Genomic DNA, 17649 nt, shown 5'->3' with positions numbered 1-17649 from the left:
ATATGAGACTCACCATAATCGACTATTATAATAAATTATTATATATATATTAATTTTATTATATAATTTTTCAAATTTAAGGTGTTTGATTTGTTACATATTTTTAACTTATAACTTAAAATATATTTTTAACTTATAAATTAATTAAAAAATAAATAATTATTTATTTAATAAAATTATTTAAAATTAACTTTTAAATAGTTTCAGTGTTCAGTTAAAAAGTGATTAGAAAGACCTTAATTTATAAAAAATATATTATTGAGTATTGTGATTATTAAAATAATAATAATATCGATATTTTTAAAAATTATTTAGAAAATATAATCTTTTACTTAGTTAAAATATAATTTTAAAATAATTCATAAGTAAGACTATTTTATTTATAACTCTTACTTATTTTAAATATTTTTTTAATTTATAAGTCCAATCCAACACTGAACCTATTTATAACTTTCTACTTATAAGTAAATTTAATCGAATACTCTTTTTATTCCCTCTATTATTATTATTATTATTATTATTATTATTTAAGTATGCGATTTCTCAACTTTGCAAATAAAGTTCATCTGGATTAGTTCCACGCCACCAATCCAACTACTTATTAATTAAACGTTTAATATATAACAAAAAAAATTATCATATTATTATAAATAAATAAACAAATATGTTTTTATTAAATAAAACTTAATTAAAGTAATTTTTTTTATTATTTTAAGAGTTATAAATTTTAAAATGAATATATATAAAAACTAGAATTTAAAATTAAATAAATATTTAAATAATTGGTAAAAATGTTTAATGAATAAAAAATCATATAATCATTGAAACTAAGGAGGTTAATTAAAGAATTTGAATCCGTCATTTTCTTAATCAGATTCTTATAAGTAGGTGATCAACTTCATTAAGTTACTAATTAAATTATCTAATGATCTAAAATTTAATTTAATCGATAATAATATTAAATTTTAGTTTTAATTGAGTTGAATCTTTACTCTCAACTTAAGTTCAAGCTCAAGCCTGTTATTTACATAATTTTATGGTATTAATTTTTCTCACAAGGGCCTTCCAAGTGAATTTTTAATTTTTTTTTAAATATATGAATAAATATTAAATATTAATAACAATTAATATAAATAAAAATAAAAATATAATTAATAGATAAAATATTTAATTATAATTTACAAATATCTATATAAATATAGTAAAAATTAAATTAAAATGTAATTATTTTTTAAAATATCCATAAATTATTGTAACACCCCAATTTTTAAATGAATTATTTTGTGAGTAATATTAATATTTTTATTTTATTTAAATTTTAGGAAATTATTTGAAATTTTTATGATTTCGAAATCGGGTTTGATTTTTCGAAAATATAAAATTTTGATGATTTTTTAAAAAATTAATTTAAAGATCACATGGCAAAAATAAAAATATATTTGGAGTCTACGAATTTTTCTGAGTTTTCTAGAATTTTTTCGGAATTTTTGGGCCTCGTTTTTGGTCCCAAGGCAAAGTAAAAAATTCAAAATTTTGTATCTTGAATCGAACCGGCCAAATCAAACTAGACATGATCGGACCGATCGAATCGGTCCGACCCTTTTCTTTTTCTTCCTTCTTCTCCCTCGCCCACCCTACCTCTCCTCCTTCCCTTCCCGTTTTCTCTCTCCTCCCTCACCCCCAGGCCGCGCCGCCGCCTCCCCAGCTTCCTCACCTCGCCGACGCACCACCCCGACGCCTCCCCACCACCGGTCGGCCTTCCAAGCCGCTGAAAACAACGCGCGAAGATCCACCTGCGTGCACTCGCCATTTCGGCTTCCTGGCCGAAATCCGGTCGATCCGGCCACCGATTGGGTCAGGTCTTGTGTCAAACACCATCTACACCTCGAGAGCTTTTCATAGATACCAAGAACACTAAAATCCATTGAGCGGTTTGTCTAATTTTTGTCCGGAAAATTTTAACTCATTTTGACTTTTGGGCTAGATTTCTCGCAAACCGTGAACCCCACGAGAAAACCGAGAGTACCAGAGTGCTCCACTCGTCGAGAGCTTCGCGGCAATATAAATTTCAAAATTTTTCGACACCGTTTTTCGGTGGATCCCACAAAACTTTGTAGTGTTTTTCCGAGCATTAAATGAGCTTAGAAAATTTCGTAAAAATTATATACTAACCCTCGTGTTGTGAGCTTTGTGTAGCTATCTTCAATTTGCGAAAATTCGACCGTTGTCTGAGTCTGTGAATTTCCGGCCAGACAGATCGGCTACCGAAAAAGTCTCCAAATTGGATCTAGATTTTGGCTACCCCACCATTGTCAGATGTCCCGAGCGCGTCCCCGGAGTCGGAATCAGCATAGGTAAACCCGAACCTTGCTTTTTCATAATTTTCTAGTGCTTAAATGGGATTAAAATCCATAAAATATTCGTGGTAGTTCAGAAAATTATGATTCTTTTGCAATAGCCTAGTAATATTGCTAAGGACCGCGGGGCAAAGTTTTAGAATTTTTAGAGTTTATTCGGATAGTTTTTGCAAAAAGGGTCAATTATAAAGACTAAACTGTAATTTTACATATTATGATTGATGACTGTTTGGATGGGCCCAGGAGGGGCTGTGTGATATGATTGAGTTGTGAGTGTATGGTTGATGGATATAGAAGTCTGTTTTAAACCCATTTGCAGGTTGAATAGGTCCTAGGTATAGGGGAGACTCTGCTGGATTTTCGGCACCACTTAGGATGTCTTTAGTCTTTTTCTTAGTTTGTATTGAGTCAAATTTATTAAATGATTGTAATAAAATTGTCAAATAAGCCGAGACAGCCTTCTTCCTCCGCCCAGCCACCATAGTGACTGCTGTCAAGTCTATGAGTAAAATATTAATTTTAATTGTAATTTCGATATTATTATATGTTCAAACATGCCCATGCATCACTTATATGTATATATCTATGTAGTTAAACTCTAGGCACATTTTATGTTGCATTCACAACTGTTAAAGTGTCATGGATGTTGTTGTGGTAATTTGGAGCAGTGTGCATGCGTTGGCGTACGTGTGATGTAGTATTGGCTACGGATAGGACGGGTAGACACGGCTTGAGATCTTCGCTGGGACCCGGTCCTTCAGGATAGACACGGCTTGAGTTCTTCACTGGGACCCCGATTTGGTTTATTAAGTGAAAGTCCGAGCTGAGTTCTTCGCTGGCACAAGTTGGAATAAGAGAGCTGTATAGGGGATCAGCTCCTATATATGTATTGTTTGACAATATTGGGTGTGTGACTGCTCCAAATTACCTTTTTGCTGTTATGATGTGAAAATATTGCTGATGTTGCATTTCACTCTACATAGCGCATTAGCTTTAGATAGTTATAGAGATTATGGTTAAAATTAATATTTTACTCTCTGAGTCGAATGCTCACTCCTGTTCATTATTTTTCAGGCTACAGGAGGAGTTTTGTTGTGGTTAACCTGCTTTTCTCCTTCGCAGGTTGTTTATAGATGTTTGTGTAATTCTATTAACTCCTAGAATTTTCGCATGTGTTAGAAAATATTTATTTGATTTGGGTCTGTAATATAATTATCATGTTGGACTTGTAAACTTATTATTATATGCATGTTTGATGGACTGAATGAGAGAGCTGAACTCCCATTTATTTTTATGACATTTGAGTATGTAGAGGGTGAGCTGAGCTTCCCAGTTGATTATTTATTGTGTTTACAGGTCAGGTGAGTCAAAAACTCTCCGTTGAAAGGTCCACTTTATGGCTGGACTCTGTCCGGTTAAATTCTTGAAATTGGGCCCAATGGGCCTTAGAGTTGGGTTAAGAAATAGTTAGGCTTACTACGAGCCTCGGGGGCTTTAGGCTGGCTCAGGTCCTAGTGCCGGTCCGACCCATAGGTTGGGTCGTGACAATTATAAATTAAGTTGGCTTTGTTCCTTTTTCTTGTATATATTGAAGCTCTTTCTATCATGTTCTTAGGAATAAAATCGTATGACTATATAAGCATGACAAATTGAAATACTTTCACCACAAATAGGAATAGTTATTAGCTATTTTAATAAAAATTAATTAAAATTTTAGAATAAAATTAAAAATTTAATATTTACAAAAATAAAATAAATGTTACATTAGTTATCCCTTTATTCTATTTTATATAATTTTTTACCACTTATGTTTCATAACAATAATAATAAATAAATAAATATTTTGAAACATCGATTAGAATTTTATAAGAATTTAATTTAGTTAATTTTATTTTTATAATTTAATATTTAAAATTAAAAAATATTTTAAAAGAAATAAAAATAAAAAATAATCACACGAGAATTTAATTAAACTCTTTTATTATAAATAATATATTCTAAAAAAAAACCTAAAAGAATTAATACGGATTCTATTATATTAATTTCAGGAATTGGTTACACTTAATCAAATACTATCAAATTCTATAAATTTAATAAAAAAATATAAATTATTAAATTCAATTTTATATTTAACTTAATTAAAATTTATTAGATTTTGCAATTAAAATTTGATCTAAATGATCAAAAGAAAATTTTAATATGAAATATGAGTACATTAATAAATTATAAGTTTTACTTTTAATGAAGTTTTTATTATTTAATTAATTTAAATCGAGCAAATCAGATCAACAGTTGATTTAGATTATCCATCAAATTGATGTAAAAATTATTTTTGATTAATTTATATACTGGGAGTCCTTTTTCATTAAAATATTAATTTTTTTAAAAATTCACTTAAGTAATCTTTAAATCAAAATTTATGTTAACTCAAAACCGATGAAATTTAAATTAAATCATATGCATTGTGAATTTCGTCCTAACATTATGGTCCATTAGAATGTAAATTATGTTAAATTTTATATGAATTACAATAAATTATAAATCACTTTAAATTAACAAATTTCATCTAAATTGGTATATGCATTAAAATGCCATATTTAATTAAGATTTAATTGTTACTATAAATTAAAGATCAGGCAAATAATGACAATATTATTTTTTTCAAATCCTAATTTACTGGCTAAATCTAATTCTACTAACGTCAGAGCCTAATTATATAGAGGTAAAGTGCTCTAATGAAAATTTTATCCATTCACAAGAGTTAAATACTTGATCTTATTTAAAAAATATAAAGTCCTTAAATAATTAATAGTAATATGCTAATAATTTTTTAAAGTTTTTTTATTCATAATTTAAATTTAAATTAGAGTTATTTTTTTATCCATAATTTTACATTTAAATTAGAGTTGGAGTTGAAATGGATGGATTAACCAATTTTGTCAAAGCAACATACATGAAAACTCCTCATCTCTTAAAAGAACTTATCACATATATATATATAATCTTAATTAATACAACTTATAAATTTATTCCTTAACAAAAAAAAAACTATAAATTTATTGAATTCAGTTCACCAAAATTCTTAAAAAAAAAAGATTTTTCAATTTCTCTATTGTCTTTTCTTCATTTTTCTTGTTAGATAGAAAAAGAAATACCATGCATTATCATTTTAATATTAAACACAATAACCAGAATTCCTAAACAATGAATTCTAGTTCAGCCCATTTTAGGATCTTTAAATCTTTAAAAGTGATATTTTAAGACAGAAAACATGAATCTCTTTGAAGTTTTTGGAAGAGAACCACCTTCTGGCTTCTGGCCAAGTTAGCAGCTAGAAATGATATCCCACATTGGCAGGTGTCGGCCCTCTTTTATTGTCATTCCCCACCCCATACTTCTTTGCAAAACTCAAGCGTTTTGGATCAATCACATCAACTTTGATTAGTATTGTCTTACCATTCTCTTCTTCATTCCATTCGATGGATTCCTTCTCCAGTTGCTTCATTATCTGCTCAGGAAAATTTCTAAGCATGTCAGTATCTTCCATTTCCATCTTTAAGCGCTCTAGAAAGCATATATGCTTTTAGGCAATGCAAAAAACTAATACGTAGGCTAGTTCAAGAATTATAATTTCAAGGAAAGCTGTGATAAAAATGTTAGTTTCACACATTCAAGGAGATGCTGTCATATTATCAGGACGCAACTGCTCTTAATCCATCAAAATATTATTCAAACAAATCTTGAAAGGAAACAACGATAAGAATTTGAACAGAAAATTAGCCTTTATTATTATTTAACCTTTAACAAAAAATAGATTGATAATGCAGTCATACCAGCTTCTTCCGTTTCCCTTTTGTGGTATCTTCTCCATTGCTCTCCATTATGACTCTTAGGTACTTGATAGCTGATAGAAGTTGAGATAAAAAGATTCATGTCATGGTACGTAATGCAATGTGCAAATTCAAGAGAGGAGAATAAAAACCTACATGGGATGCCACAAAGAGAGGTTAAATGGCGCCTCATAAGATCTAAAGATTCCTTGGGTTCAAGATCGTGCAACTTAACAGAGACTACCTCATCATCTCTGCTACCAAAGTCACAGTTAATGTTATTGTATGGAACAATATACAGAAAACACAAGTTGAATGTAAAGTACATTTTGCACTAACCTGGTTTCAATGAGCTTTTGACAAGATTTATCATCTGCTTCTCTAGCCTTTTTGTTAAAAAATTGTCCCTAAACATTCCAAAAACACTTAGAAATTGCGGAATTAAATTGGTGTCAATTAAATTAACACCACAGGCTGCTTTATTGTTCCAAGTATCGTCCCCATCTGATACTCTTTCAAACTTGAACTTTAAACTTCCAAAAATATATGAACTCCTTCACAATCCCTCTATTTGGAATCTAAAATTTTACAAGAATTCAATTCAATTGATTTCTTTTTGATAAATTGTCATATTTGGAATGAAAGAATTCAATTATTTTAAATTTTAAAAAATATTTCATTTCTAAAGAAATAGAAATCAAGCATGATTTTGTGAGAATTCATTTGAATTCTTTTCTTGCAAATGATTTATTACGAATGAAGCCAATAGGAAACAGCTAATGAAAATCTTCTTTCTTGGTTAACATAAACTACTTTTACGCATTAGTCTCATAATAAATGAACTGGGAAATGCATGATCACCTGCTCTAGGAGTTTATGTGCCCTTGCATGATCACCCTTGACAAATGCATCAATAGCCTACAAAGGAACAGCCAGACAGAGAGAATTTAACATAAATGATCTACATCCAGCAAAAAATCAATTATCAACTTATTAAAGAATCAACATGCTACCACCCAAAAAGGCAATCAAAACTAAAAGCCACCAGGAAAATATTCTGTGCATCTCAACAGAAACAGGATATAGTACAGAATGTGAAGACATCACTATATCTCCTCCTTTGAAAGCAATACAACATCAATCATACAAATTTTCCTCTCCACATCATCTTTACTAATGTGATAAAAAAACGTCCCACAAAAACATTTTCTGAGATTTATAATATAAAAAGCTTACAGCTTTATAGTACTCTTTCATTGTATTCCGATGTTCCTTGACAGCTATACGTAGGACCTCATAGCTGTTATCATCCTCCTCATCTTTATCCATGGAAGACATGCATGTTCCAGAAAGGAGCATTGTTAGGAAATTTAGTCACAAAATAGAAGTGTAAAAATAGTTGTACTGTAAAATTTCTATAACATGAAGAAAATGTAAGATCAACCCACAAATTAAAAAATGTATTGCTATTTATGCTGTCATGACTTGTATGGAATCAAATGAAATATATCATATTACAAGATTAGATCATGTATCGAGTGAATATGTACTGGCCCCTTAACTAGCACTAAGAGAATTTAGAAACCCACTATGGTAGCAGTATTATTTTGACAGAGACAGCGACCCAAAATGGAAATAAGTATACATTTAGCAAAGAAACTTCAACAACGTTTGTGACTATGACTCACCAAAACACCAAAAGGTGCATATTGGCTCAATATGACAGAGTTGAATATAGACGTAAAAAGGGCCTGGGATCGATCTAAACAAGCCACCGTTATGTATATGATTCAACATGCTGTTTCCTAAATTATTACAAATCTTAAACAGTTTGTTAGAAATCAACAGGATAATTCAGTCAAGCAACAAGTACGTATGTTTAGATTTAAATGACATACAGAAGCTTAACATTTTATGACAAAAGCACTTATTTATACTACCATACGGTGTAAAAGCCAAGAGGAAGTAGTAACCTAAAACTTCCTTGCCATAAACATGTCCTCTCTACTTCTTGACAAATAATCTTGGATGTGTAAATACACTTTCAAAATTTTAAGTGGCACAAAGATTAGAGTTTGCACCTTTTCCAGTAACTACTTGTGGTTCTGCAGTAGAAGGCTTGTGTTCTCTAGTAGCATCCTTAGGACATTCAACCACTAGTTTACCAAATGCTTTTGATCTCTTCACTACCCTCACTTGGCATGTTATTTTGGGTGCTTCTTCAGATCTATCTGAAAAATCAAACAATGCTTGTAGAACTTCCTTCTGAAGACCAATTCTATCTTTTTCTTTTTTTGGTGAACCTGTTAAATTTCCAACCATCAATCCATCTACGTCACTGCATGCGGCAAATCATAAGGAGATGTTGATCAATGTTATTGCTAGTAAAACAGATGACTAAATTTAAGACATTCTTTCTAGAAAAAATCTCATCCTTCTTAAAATTAAAATTAAAGTTCATTTAAGTAAATTAGTTAAAAAATGAAGGGAATATCAAACCTTTGAGCAGAATCTAGCTGTTGCACTTGTTGATGAAGTGGAACAGATTCCTGCTCTAAAAATTTTTCTGTAGACTGTTCAAAATTTAAGTTAAAAAAATCTCTATCATGGTTTTCCAAGATTATAACTTCTGAAAAATGCATCTATTATGTATAAAATGGAGCTTGCACAAATTGAACACCAAGGGAACCAAAAAAAGGCCTACATTTTCATCATCCATGCCACCAACATTTTCACAATTTTCTAGAGTTGAAGCTGATAAATCAAGAAGTTCGTTAATGCTCTGCATCCAACCACAAAAATAGGTTCATTACCGGCCATGAATCAAATCTCATTCTCAGAAATAAAAGAGCAGGGGGATGGGGAGGAATTTTCACTAATAAGTTGTGTGCATTACGTGTGAAAGACAAAACTTTAAACTAACGTATGAGCAATCAAGACCCAAGTCATGAAATTTCAAAGGAACTTTGTGAAAACTAAGGACTGATAATAAACCAAGCAAGCATTTTTAAATCACAAAACTGATGGCATTTCGAAATCAGAAATACAGTTTGAAAATGGCAATTCTACTTTCTCATTGAATAAAAAATAGATATAAAAATGTTCATCAGTACATATGTTTTGATCAAATTTTCCAGATATTTTTGTAATGATGCCAAAACATAATAAGTTAAAGCTTGTAATACAGCCTGTGGTAGTTTATGAGCTCCCTCTGGTAGAAATAATGCCAACCATAAAGTCTTTTACCTTTCATGTTATCAGGCATATTTGAATGAAATTATGACCACAAACATTTCAAAGAATTCATGTCCAGTTTCTTTGAACTTGCAAGATTGAAAATACAATAGAATCTATGAGATGATTAAATGTTCTCTTAAGAAAAGATGCAAAAAATTAAAGAACCTCAATGTAAAGAGACTTTCCACTTTACCTTCTGCATGTCATACCCACAATGGTCTGCAGATCAAAACAAATGCCAGAATAAGCTTATCAGTAAGAGAACAAATCAACTTGACATGTAAAAGGAAATTGCTGCAATTGTAATGCAAAGCAGATGATAAACAGCAAGATTCATCTTATATTGATTGTACCATTATTTACAGGCAGAGAACAATGCATTAGGTTTCATAGAAAGAAAAGGTCATGAGAAGAAAAAGATGAAGAGCATAGGATTGAAAAAATAAATCTAAAGCATCCAGATTCCAAATAAATTATTGCAACTGGATACACCACCTAACATTCCAATCCACTTCAAAGATCAGTGACATGCATACTTCATATCATGACTTATTCATATCATTACTTACCTCAATTAGACCTAGCTACCTCAATTTGATGCATGTTTTTTAGGTTCTGAGCTAGTACCGAAACACTAATTTCCAAAATACTCTTCAATTTAAAAATTCCCCTTCTCAAACCTTGAAAATCCTAAATGAACATCAATGACAGTGAAAGATTCTTTACACAGGCATTCTTCCTGTAAAATGGCTAAAGGGACATACAAGATTTTCCAGAATAAAAAACATAAAAAAACTACTTGTTACCGAAGTAAAAGTATCATTCCTTTAATTCTCAACTCAACTCAACTCAACTTAACTAAGCATTTATCCTAAAAATTTGAGATCGGCTATATGAATTATCTTTTTCCACTCTAAACGATTTTGGGTTAAATCATCGGAAATGTGTAATGCTTTTAGGTCATATTGTACTATTCTCCTTCAAGTCAGTTTAGGTCTACCCCTTTTTTTCTTTCTATCCTCTAATCTAATGTACTCTACTTGTCTAACTGGAGCCTCCGTATGTCTACGCTTCACGTAACCAAACCACCTCAATCTCCTTTCTTCCAACTTATCCTCAATTGGCACAACTCCTACTTTTTCTCTAATACTCTCATTACGAACTTTATCTAGTATAGTATGGCCACTCATCCACCTTAACATTATGAGAATTTTTCAACTATTATAATTAGAGTGTTTTCCTCCATCTCTTTTGAATAGATTACATCTGTAGTGTTTCTTCTTTCAGTTGATCTATTAGCAAATCCTTCCAATGTTAATGCCTTAACTCCAAAAGCAAGAATTTTTTGAAATAATGAATCAAGAAGCATGCAAGATTTTTTTCCCCTTCATTTTAATTTGGTAATGAAAAAGGAAAACTATGAGGAAAAAACAGATTTGCATAATTAGAGGTAAAATGTTGAGCACATGAGAAAAACAGTTAATATACCCTTTTTCTAACAGCAGAGACAAAGCTTTTCCAACAGGACACTTGCTCAACTAGAAGGACAATAAATTTTAGGAACAAATGCATGATAACTTATAAGATCTAGTTTTAAAATTCTGATGACACTAATGCCAAAAATGATTATATCCATATCCTAAAGGTGATTTTCAAATTAATACTAATTCTGCTATCCGGAATTATCAATGAAAAAAGACTAAGATATTAGTGAAAACCTGACAAAACTAAATTGGCTGACCCTTGGTAGGAAATGGCAGACTAGTACCAGTACAGAACCCTACTTTAGTAATATTTATAGAGAAAATAAATATGTTAGACACAAGGAATTCAGGAAAGCAAACAAATCCAGAATTAGTGAACCATACTTCAACATATACATTAATGATTAAACTAAGCTGTAGAAGAGACAGAAATACAATCCATATTTCACAAACGATCTTACTAGCATAACAGAAATAGTAGACAGCTTAAATAGATAAAAAAGATAAAGCTTTACCAAGAACCTCTCTAATCACAGGCATGTCAAGTTGAAAGCCTTCTCCAAGCATCTTAAAAAGAAATTCCTCAATATCAACTTGTGAAATTTTGTTCCTTGTTGTCACACTAGATGGATTTTTCTCACTCCAAATCTCAGAGACTGGAAAGTCCTTAGAGTCTAACTTCAGTGGTTTCCTTGCTTCAGTAGACTCATATGTCAATGGCCTAGGTTTAGCATACTCTTTGCCAATTACACTTGAAACAGTACCCATTGATATAGAACATTTTTTTGACCTTAGTTCTTTGGTCCTATTTTGTCCAGCAGAAGTCTTCTCAAGATGATTATCAGATGGCCATTCTGATGATAGCTTTGATAGTGTTCTTGTTCTTTCCGATACAAAAGGAAATATCAATGGTGTGGCATTTTCATCTGCTAACTTCTCAGCAGTAACTGTGGTAGAGGTAGTTCCATGCATTCCACACAGAATTTCTGCAGCCAAATTTGTGTCTCGCCTTCCCTGGCAATAAGCAGATGCAATATCATCAAGAGAAAACGCAGAACCAAAAACTTCAAGCAGCTCTTCCAAGTCTTTCTTGTTCACATCACTTTGAGCAGTGCTGGAGATTGCATGCATTTTCACATATGCTTCACAGCAATTGGAGAAAAAAAAATTGATGTTAAAAATAATGTTTAAGAAACTAATAGCAAAGAAATGGTCCACTCAAGCAATTGTGTATCATCCATATACCAATGAACAAACAAATTGCACTAAATGCATGGTATTTTTACTTCATCATTTCTCGTATCATTCCTTCACTTTCTTCTGCTGTGGAATAAAATGCCACAATGTAAGCACCAAGATTCCCATAAAGATTTGAAATCTACACTAAAAACATCAAAATGATATACAACCCGCTATGAAGTCTCGCTGATTAGATCTGAATCCTAATAAAATGGGGGCGAAAGTTTTATGACACTGAGACTATCCCTAATTGCTTGGCTCAGAAGAAATGAAAAGAAAGGAAAGATAATAAAATAGAAGAAAAAAAGAAGGCATAAACTTTAGGAGAAATTTCAATCACGGACACTTGCGTCAAAGTCTACCAGATATCTTACTCACATTTTGACGAAAAACAAGGAGAAGGTTTTAAAGCCACAATCTTCCACCTAAAACAAAGGGGGAGGGGTATGAAAGGAAGTGATAGTACAGAACTTAAAAGAATCTGTTTTCACCGATCTTCGTTTGAAAAGTATAAAGATAATTTCAGAATTCACTATCAAACAGGATTCTCCTAAGCTTGTTATGAATTCCAATGGCATATCCCAAATCTTCTATCACATAGAGAAAACCCAAAGTCAAGAAAAACAAAAGTCAGGTTAGCTAGCTAGCTATGGTACAAGGTCAATCTTTTACTTTCATTTTTCTTTGTGTCACCAACCAAACATGAAACAGAGAAGTGAGAAGTCAGCTAAAAAATGTTCATTTATTATTGTCCTTTTTCTCCTGAACCAACTGGAGGAGGACAAAAGGCACCAAACAGACCTCAAGATTTAAGCAAACAAGCAATAGAAAATCTGAAGCAACCACAATAGAAATAGTAGTCATTTTGTCTGTTTTCTTGGCAAACAAACAGGAAGAGAGAAGAGCAGGCACCATTTTGATTGAATGAAAAGAGTTGCACTCAGACATTGTTGTTCAAGGAGATAAACTTACATGAGGGGGCAGAGACACTAGAGCTCTATTTTCAAGAAACTGTGCTTCTTGTGCAAGGAAAAGTAGGGGGTCAGCCTTCAGAGGAAAGGGTAATGAAGCTGTGTCATCATAAATTTATTTATTAATTATCTAATTGATTGTTTGATGAGAACGAGATGAGCATGAGAAATGAGAATGAGCAATGCATGAAAGGTGAAATGTGATCTCTTTCTTTGAACTATGGAGGGGTACGAACGACGCAGCTTTTCTTTTCTTTTCCTTTCCCCTTTTTTTTTTTTTTTCTCACTCTTGTATTGAATTTAATTGAATAATTATCAATTTTAAAAATACTTTTATAAAAATTATTAAACTTCAATTTTTTATAAAATTTATTGAATTAAAATTTAATTTTATTAAAATTATTATATTAAAAATTTTCAAATCATTTATTAATTATTTTATAAATAAAATTATTAATTTAATAATTATTAATAAAAAAAATAGAAAAATGATAAAATTTAACAGCTTGATAATTGCATGTGTTTTATATTTTTTTTTAAATTAATAAAATAAAATAATTTTATTTATAAAATAAATAATTAATTATTAAATTAAAATTTTTATTTTTCTCTATAATAATTTATATAAAATTTATCATATATTTTATATTTTAAATTTATGATAAGTTAAATTTAAAAAATAATTTTTTTAAATAGATATATCTTTAACCACAATATTTTATTCAGAGACCTATATGTTATAAAGAGGTAGTAGAACAAATATACGTAAATGTAGAATTAAATAAATATTTGAAAGTTAAATAATATAAAGAGAATAGAGAGTTGAAGAGCCTGTGTGGTAAGAAAAATAATATTTTAAATATATTAATTAAAAAATATTAAAATTTTATTTAAAAATAAATTTATATATTTTAATTATAAAAAATTAAAATAAAAAAATTAACTTTTTCAAACTGATTTCTTCAAAAAGATTTATATTGTATTTTCTACAAAAGTAAGTTTCAATGACAATGAAGAATATGAAGAAATTTATAAATTGAAGAATGCAAATAGCCATTGATAATTAATTTATTAATAATATATTTAGATTTTTTTATTTAATAATAAATTCAATGATTAATTTTTTATAAATTATTTTTTATCTATATCATGTCATAAATAATAAATATTCTTGTATTTGAAAAAATAAATAAAAATTTTCATAAATTTTAGTTTTATTTGTCTATTTATAAAGTTTTGCAAATTTAGTCATTAATCAATGATTAAAAAAGTGATTAGTAAGACAGTAAAGTGTAAATAATAAAAAAAAAATTTAGTGATAAACGTATTTATATAATAAAATTCAGAAATAAAATAATAATTTATGTTGAGTAATATTAAAGCATTTTTATTATTGATTAAGAGCAATAATTAAAAATAAATGAACAAATGAAAATGAATGATAAAATTAAAATTTAAAAATATTTTTTTATTTTCAAAAATATAAAATTCAATATTAATTATGCAAAATATAGAGATCAGAAGGATTTTTTTTCCCTCTCAAATTGTGATTTGTTCCCTTTGAATCACTCAAATTACATATTAAACGGCTTAATTACCTAATTCTTGACCATTAAGTATAGATTTTGATTGTAAATAAGCTGTAAAAAATAAATACTATATTATATTATTTAGATAATATAATTTAATATTTAATTTTTTTATTTTTTTATCATATTATAAAGTTCTATTAATGATAAAATTCTTAATTAATAATAAAGAAAATGATATAAATTTTGAAAAAAAAAAGTTGATTAATATATTTTTTTAACTATTATTTAAATTAATTGATATTTATTAATATATATATAAAATGATAAATAAGGTAAAAAAAATTCATATGACATATGGCGATTTTAAAATATTATTACTAAAATTATTAGATATTAAATGTAAGAAAGTTTTTAAAAATAAATGTTTAAATTTTATAAATAAGTTTTTAATGAGTAATTAATTAAATATATATATATATATTAATATAATTTAAAAATAAAAATATGCTTAAATTTATCATGAATAATGGCATAATCAAGATATTTTAGAGTAATTTATGATTTTTTTTTAATTCAATCGAAAATATAATTAGAAAAATATTGATTTTAGAGATATATAATTTGTTGAGAAAAGTTTTATAATGCCTGAAATTAAATTTAAGAATTTTAAAATTTTTTATAGAATAAAAAAAATTATATTATTTTATATCAGATAAGAATTTTATGGTTGAAACTTAAAAAATGTTTAAATAAAATACTGATATAAAATATAAGCTAATTTTTTTTTATAAAAAATAAACATAAAAAAAGGTTGTTCCATGCAGTAATTTTTTATGCATTTTTTTATATTAGGTGATTTATTCTTATAGAGCCATTTTTTAACTTGAGTTTTAATATAATTTGAAATTTAATATTAGAAAATAAATATTTAAATTTTATAAATAATTTTTCAGTGATAATATTTTTTAAATATATATTAATATAACTTTTAAAAATAAAATATATTTAAATTTATTATAATAGTGAAAACTTAGAGATCTTAGAGTAATCCACAATTTTTATAATCCAATCAAAAATTTAATTAAAAAATATTGATTTTTAGATATGTATAATATGATGAATATAATCTTATAGTACTTAAAATTATAAACTTAACAAATTTATTTTTATTTTTTTTATAAATATAGTAAAATGAATTTTAAATAATTATTATTTTTTATATGAGATAAGATCCTAATAGTTAAAATATAAAAATATCTAGATAAAAAATTAATGTTAATATGATAAATTAATTTTTTATACAAAATAATATAAAAATAAAAAAAGTTATGCCACATGGTAATATGCTAGGTTTGCAATTAACTAAATTTTTTAGTACTTTTAAAATAATAATTGGTCAAATCAAATTTTATGAAAAATTAAAAATAATTGAATTGAAATATATAGTCGATTATAGATGAAATAATTAAAATTTTATAATTTTTTATACACTATTAATTTCATGTATCTAAATCAATAAAAATATAATATATATATATATATATATATATATATATATATATATATATATATATATATATATATATATATATATTGTTTTACAAAAAAATATCATGACTTAAGTGATTTACAATCGACTCCTCTAACATTATTAAATATTGCTAAAATACTCAATTAAAAGTTTTTTTTTAATTATTGTTGTGAATTTCACTGTAAATAAAATTAAAAATTAATAAAATAATTTTTCAGACTTTTATGTAAAATTTTAATTATTTTGATTACTTTAAAAATATAGTTAAATGGAAAACAAACTTTTTATAAATTATTAATATAAATAATTTTTTAATAAGAAAAATAACTGAATTTTATCAAATTAATTCATTTTAATTCTTTGATTTGATTCATTTCATTTTCAAGTATAATAGAATATTACACACTTCTACCACCATTGGTTGTTTGACCTTTTGCTTGATGCATGTTTGACTGAGAAAACATTCAATGCCATTGTTTTTCCAATTTGGAATGGCATTTTCTTTGTAATATTAGTGTAATTCCTTTGATTTTTCTCATATTAAGCATAAGCGTGCCTCTATTTGAAAAAAAAAATAAAATTAATGAGCTCATATTTTTTACTAAAAAAATTATAAATATAAAACAAAAAATCTATCCCTACAAAGTCCAAAGAGGTGGAAAAAGGAATACACATGTAACACCCCAAAATTTTATTAATTATGAGTATTTTTGATATTTAAATTTTATTTAAATTTTAGGAATTTTTTTGAGATTTTTCGGATTTTAAAAATCGGGTTCGATTTTCCGAAAATATAAACTTTGATGATTTTTAAAAATTTATTTAAAGACCACGTGGCAAAACTAAAAATATATTTGGAGTCTACGTATTTTTCTGAGTTTTCGGGAAATTTTCGGAATTTCTGGACCTCGTTTTCGGTCCCGAGGCAGAGTAAAAATTCAAAATTTTGTATTTCGAATCGAACCGGCCGAATCGAACCGGACCGGATCGGACCGGTCGAATCGGACCGGTCTCTTCTCTTTTTCTTCCTCTTCCTCCCGCGCGCGACGCACTCCCCTTCTCTCTCTCTTTTCTCTCTCCTCCCTCCCGCCACGGCGCCTCCTACGCCCTCCTCGCCGCCAGCTCCCGGCCCAGTCGGCCGCCCGAGCAGCGGAACGCGCGCGATTCTCCCCCTGCGCCGCGCCGCGACTTCCTCGGCCATCCGGCCGATCCGGTCACCGATTGGACCGGGTCTTGTGTCCAAAACCAGCTACTCGGCGAGAGCTTTCCATAGACACCAAGAACGCCGAAATCCATCGAGCGGATTGTCCGATTTTAGCTCGGGAAGATTTTAGCCCATTTCGACTTTTGGGCTAAATTTCTCGAAAACCGTGAATCCCACGAGGAAACCGAGGCCACCAGCACGCTCCATTCGTCGAGAGCTTCGCAACGACATAAATTTCAAATTTTTCCGACACCGTTTTTCGGT

The 17649-nt window shown here is 28.8% G+C and overlaps 1 protein-coding gene across 6 annotated transcripts; it reads right to left on the bottom strand.

Moving 5' to 3' along the window:
- Positions 1-5497: 5497 nt before the first annotated feature.
- LOC110641951 (putative nuclear RNA export factor SDE5) lies at positions 5498-13351 on the bottom strand. Of its 6 annotated transcripts, none has more exons than XM_058145468.1 (12): positions 13120-13350; positions 11424-12050; positions 9618-9643; positions 8892-8969; positions 8687-8760; positions 8269-8525; positions 7424-7506; positions 7049-7105; positions 6527-6594; positions 6344-6441; positions 6191-6261; positions 5498-5865 (listed from the first exon to the last, which is right to left on the bottom strand). In XM_058145468.1, exons 2-12 carry the CDS (start codon positions 12037-12039, stop codon positions 5689-5691), a joined length of 1605 nt encoding a protein of 534 aa, XP_058001451.1. In that variant the 5' UTR covers positions 12040-12050; positions 13120-13350; the 3' UTR covers positions 5498-5688. The 6 variants fall into 6 exon arrangements, with proteins under 6 accessions (XP_058001451.1, XP_058001456.1, XP_058001450.1 ...); XM_058145473.1 differs by having other exon boundaries at positions 11424-11922; XM_058145467.1 differs by lacking the exon at positions 13120-13350 and adding an exon at positions 12526-12774.
- Between the last annotated feature and the right edge of the window lie 4298 nt (positions 13352-17649).

This window comes from Hevea brasiliensis, chromosome 4, assembly GCF_030052815.1.
Source record: "Hevea brasiliensis isolate MT/VB/25A 57/8 chromosome 4, ASM3005281v1, whole genome shotgun sequence".
In the NCBI taxonomy this organism is placed as follows: domain Eukaryota; kingdom Viridiplantae; phylum Streptophyta; class Magnoliopsida; order Malpighiales; family Euphorbiaceae; genus Hevea; species Hevea brasiliensis.
This window is presented reverse-complemented; position numbering and strand designations above follow the sequence as displayed.